The sequence below is a fragment of the Buceros rhinoceros genome, unplaced genomic scaffold (assembly GCF_000710305.1).
Source record: "Buceros rhinoceros silvestris isolate BGI_N320 unplaced genomic scaffold, ASM71030v1 scaffold42279, whole genome shotgun sequence".
In the NCBI taxonomy this organism is placed as follows: Eukaryota; Metazoa; Chordata; class Aves; order Bucerotiformes; family Bucerotidae; genus Buceros; species Buceros rhinoceros.
Window position 1 is genome coordinate 64 of NW_010431682.1, and position 4223 is coordinate 4286.

Sequence of the window (4223 nt, forward strand, 5' to 3'; positions counted from 1 at the left end):
AGTCATTAACTTGTCTAAACTTTGGGGTAGTACAAAGCGCTGCTCGTATGTATGGTGAGCGTGAAGGACTCAGAAATACAGCCGAACAAGGCTGTGGGGGTTACTGTCAGCAGCAGTCTTCCACGAGTTGGATGAAAAAAGTGTGCCAGGGTGGATCTGTGAGGCTAAACCCGTGTTTCATGGATACACACAAAACTTTAGAATCATTAAATGGTTTGGGCTAGAAAGGACTTTAAAGATCATCCTATGGGTAGAGGCACCTTCCACTAGGGTGTCCCTCCTGGGGACAAAGACACCCTACTAGTGGGGACCCCTCTGCCCTCCCCCAGCCCAGTGTTCCCAGGGGACAGATTTAAGCCTCGTGAAATCCTGGATTTGAAAGTTGGGCAGATATTTTACAGTGAGTTTTTAAACATTTCTGAAGAATGCTGCTGAGAGGCGGTGTCTTCGGGGAACCAAATTGTGCATTTCTGAACTACTTACACTTGCTCAACAGATTTGATGAAAAGGAGAATGTATCAAACTGCATCCAACTGAAGACTTCAGTTATTAAAGGTATTAAAAATCAGCTGATAGACCAGTTTCCTGTTATTGAACCATGGCTGAACCAAATTATGCCAAAGAAAGACCCAGTCAAAATAGTAAGATGGTAAGTTTCTCTTAAACTTTGCTTTCAAGGTGCTAGGATCACATCCTTTATATGTTTATTTTGTATCATAGGTGAACCTAGTGTTTTTGAAAAACATCTATCATTTCTTTAAAAGTTAATTGTCCATGTAATGGCCAGATCAGGAAGTTTGTGTGTGCTTGTCGTGCTCTTGAAGGCATATGCCAGTAGGATGTTTGAAGAACACAAAAATCCTGCCTAGTAGTGACTGTGGAGCGTATCTGGGGGCTCTCTAGGGATCAGCCTGTTGCTCACATATTCAGCTTTATGGGTGTGGAAGCTCAAACTTCTTTGGAGAGCTTCCAGTAGCATTTTTTTATGGGCTTCCATGTATTATCTGGATTATTTTCTCTTTTTTAAAAAGAGAGTAATAAATCTTTGATGATTCCTTCTTGTCCACTCTGTATTGCACTTAAACCTGAAGAAATGCAGTTTGTGAACAGCTGGATGTTTGTCTGTAGATTTTTTTTTTCTTTTTTTTTTTAGAGGGGAAGGAAGTGTGCAGGAGGCCAGTGTTGAAGAACAAGCCGTAAATAAAATAATGTTTTTAGTTGTAAATGTTCTTGCTAATTGGTGGCCTTAATTCTCAGTTGCCAAAATAGACTCTTTGGTGTGAAATATTTTATTTAAGCTATAAAAGCAATAAGTAGCGGTTGTAATATACATATTTTTTAATCTTGCAGTCATGAACATATAGAAATCCTCACTGTGAATGGGGAGTTGCTGTTCTTCAGACAAAGAGAAGGGATTTTTTACCCGACACTAAGGTTGCTTCACAAATGTAAGTTTCCTGAGGATGGCAGTGGTGGGGAGACAGGGGTGATGCGTGGTTCCACAGGACGTCCTTGGAACCGAATGAAAAAGAACTTACATGCACATACATATATTCCAGAGTAGGCCTTAAAGATACAGGATGCCTTCTCAGCTGCTTTGCTAGGCCAGGTGCCTATAGGGATTGCTTCCCCCAGAGTTAATGTAATGTTTTATGTTAGCCAACCTGATCTTTGCACAACTGAGTTCTTAAAAATCAAAGTCCTGCAAAAAAGTCTTGAGAGAGGTTTCCCTTGGGACAGAGCTCTAAATTCCCTGTGATTAGTCCCTGTCTATGTTCTTTCAAGTCTTCCTTTAGACAGTTCTCGCTTCCTTTCAAATACTTGTAGGTTCTTACTGGAAAAATACTCTTTAGTCATGAGTTTAATGGTGTAATGTATACTTGTCTTCCCTAAGAATTTCTCCTGCATGTTTTTTACTCTTTACAATTTACTCTCGCATTATTTTTCTTGCTGTTCTGCTTGATTGCATTACTCTGATTTGGATGAGTAACCCTAAAAATGTTACTCAGTCAAATCCCAATGTTTGAAATAATTCAAGAAGGTGCTTGCAGAGCTGAATTGTTGCCTTTTCTGTCCCGTTAACATTGAACTGGGTTTTTTTCATGTAAGAAGTTATATATGTGATGTCAGGGATTTAAGACCCCTTTGTTTAAGCCCTCCTGGTCTGTGGGCACTCGTGTGATTGTTTTCACTGGGGGATCTTGTTAAAATTGTTCCTCAGTATATGGCGATATGAGCATGCAGGAGGCATAGGCCTCGTGTGGGCTTACCCTTTGGTTCTCAGACAAGGGGTGGTCTGGCAGAGCAGTACTGGTGTCCTTTCAGGACAGTACAGCCCAGCAGGAGCTCCAGTAACTTTCTCAAGCTTCCTGCCCTCGCAGCACACTATCTATCTAATTGCCCCGTCTAAACTGCCTTGAGTGATTCATGTTGTCATCTTGCCGTATTAATTGCAATGCTGTGTCTTTCCCCTCTAGACCCGTTTATTCTACCGCATCAGCAGGTTGATAAAGGCGCCATTAAATTTGTACTAAGTGGAGCTAATATAATGTGTCCTGGCCTGACGTCTCCTGGAGCAAAACTTTACCCTGCTGCTGTTGATACTGTTGTTGTATCCTTCTTAAACTATGAAATACTGCTTGCTGTGAGACGAGTTAAATTTCTGTTCTTGTGTTCTCAGCTGATGATAATCTGAATGACTTTGGATTTTAATGGTATTTCATGGAATAACTAGGAGTCTGAAAAGAGATGCAGAGGCTCAGATGTTATTGGCAAGGTTAAAATTGTTCTTTTTTTTTTTTTTACTGTGGTGTTCCAAACCCAATAACTCTTCATGCTGTGCTGTTGGGTGTGATGCTGTTCCATTAATCTAATTGATAAGTGGAGCTCCTCTGTGGTATTACGCACAGATGAGGTACAGAGTAATTTGCCCTCTGCCTCCTTAATCAATCTTATATCTCCTTCAGTTATAGAACAATTTGCTCATGTTCCTAGGGAATTTGGAAGGGTGTTTAGGATCAGCTTTGCTCTAGTCAGGTCTGGCTTGAGGGGTCTGATGAAATTAGCATATGTAAAATGAGGAAAGTCTGCTAAATCACTCCTGCTCATTATATTACTGAGAAAGGAACCCTGAGCAAACACATCATTAATAATACCAAGCTGTGCTGCTTCTGTTAGATGCTAGAGGAAAAGATCAGTTAGCATCATGTGTTGTGAAGCTTTGAAAAGGACACGTTTGTTTTCAGGACTTCTGGTTTTTTAGATTTGTGTCTCAGTTCTTCTGTACCTTGGAATCTAAAATGGCCCCACAAACATGAGCAGTTTTGTTTTGGAAGGGGCAGGACCATCATCTCTCAGTGCTGGGCACAGAGGGGGAAATGGAGTGTAGTGCTGGGAGCTCTTTTTCTGTAACTGCAGTTTGAAGTTCATAAATACATGCTTTGTTCTCCACGCTGTGATTTGGTTAAAAATGCAGTGCATTGTGCATTGTTTTGCTTATCTGTAAGAGACAGAGCTCTAGAATTACTAAAAGGGTAAAAGTTCAACACGGGATGCTGAAACTTTTTGGAAAGTTGTCTTCTCATTGCTTTTGCTTTTCTGAAATAGTTTAAAAAACCCCCCGTTTTCCTTAACGGTAATTTGTAGGCAATAATGGCAGAGGGCAAACAACATGCATTATGTGTGGGAGTAATGAAGATGTCAGCTGAGGACATGTAAGTGTTTTAAAAATCGAAATGTAACCTGTCCCATTATTCCTCTGTTAGTTTGGAATGTAAGCACCACTGTTGAGGTGACTGCATCACTGTTGCAGCATATGTTGTTCATGTACATAATTTGTCAAGATTTCAGTTTGTTGGTAAATATTCAGGGAAGGAAGAGGCAGGGACTGTCTTCCCTACGTACTTGTTTAACAGATGGAATCAAAATGGTTCTTTTTCTATGAATATGGATTTTAAGATGCACAGCAGTGGTACTACTGCTGAGTGTTAGTATTTCTTGCTCTCTGATCATACCTTCTCAAAGACCTTGCTGAACAAAGGAATATTTGTACAGAGTACTTACTGCTGGAGCTGGGTGAGAGATGTAGTTTGGATTTGAGGGGGTTGAAAACATTGTCTGCAGGGACAGCAGAGACTAAAGTCCTGCTGGTAGCTGGTTGACAAGATGGGCTTTCCTCAGTGGCCTTCTCTTCCTTTACCTCGTACCCCCATGCAGCATTCCTG

At 40.8% G+C, this 4223-nt stretch overlaps 1 protein-coding gene across 1 annotated transcript in view; it reads left to right on the forward strand.

The window, feature by feature from the left end:
• The first annotated feature begins 425 nt into the window (after positions 1-425).
• Positions 426-4223, forward strand: part of MCTS1 (malignant T cell amplified sequence 1) — a 5679-nt gene continuing 1881 nt past the window's right edge. The window contains exons 1-4 of the mRNA XM_010143495.1: positions 426-649; positions 1351-1448; positions 2478-2611; positions 3646-3713. Of these exons, the coding sequence (XP_010141797.1) occupies positions 426-649; positions 1351-1448; positions 2478-2611; positions 3646-3713 (524 nt within the window). The remainder of the gene's footprint in view (positions 650-1350; positions 1449-2477; positions 2612-3645; positions 3714-4223) is intronic.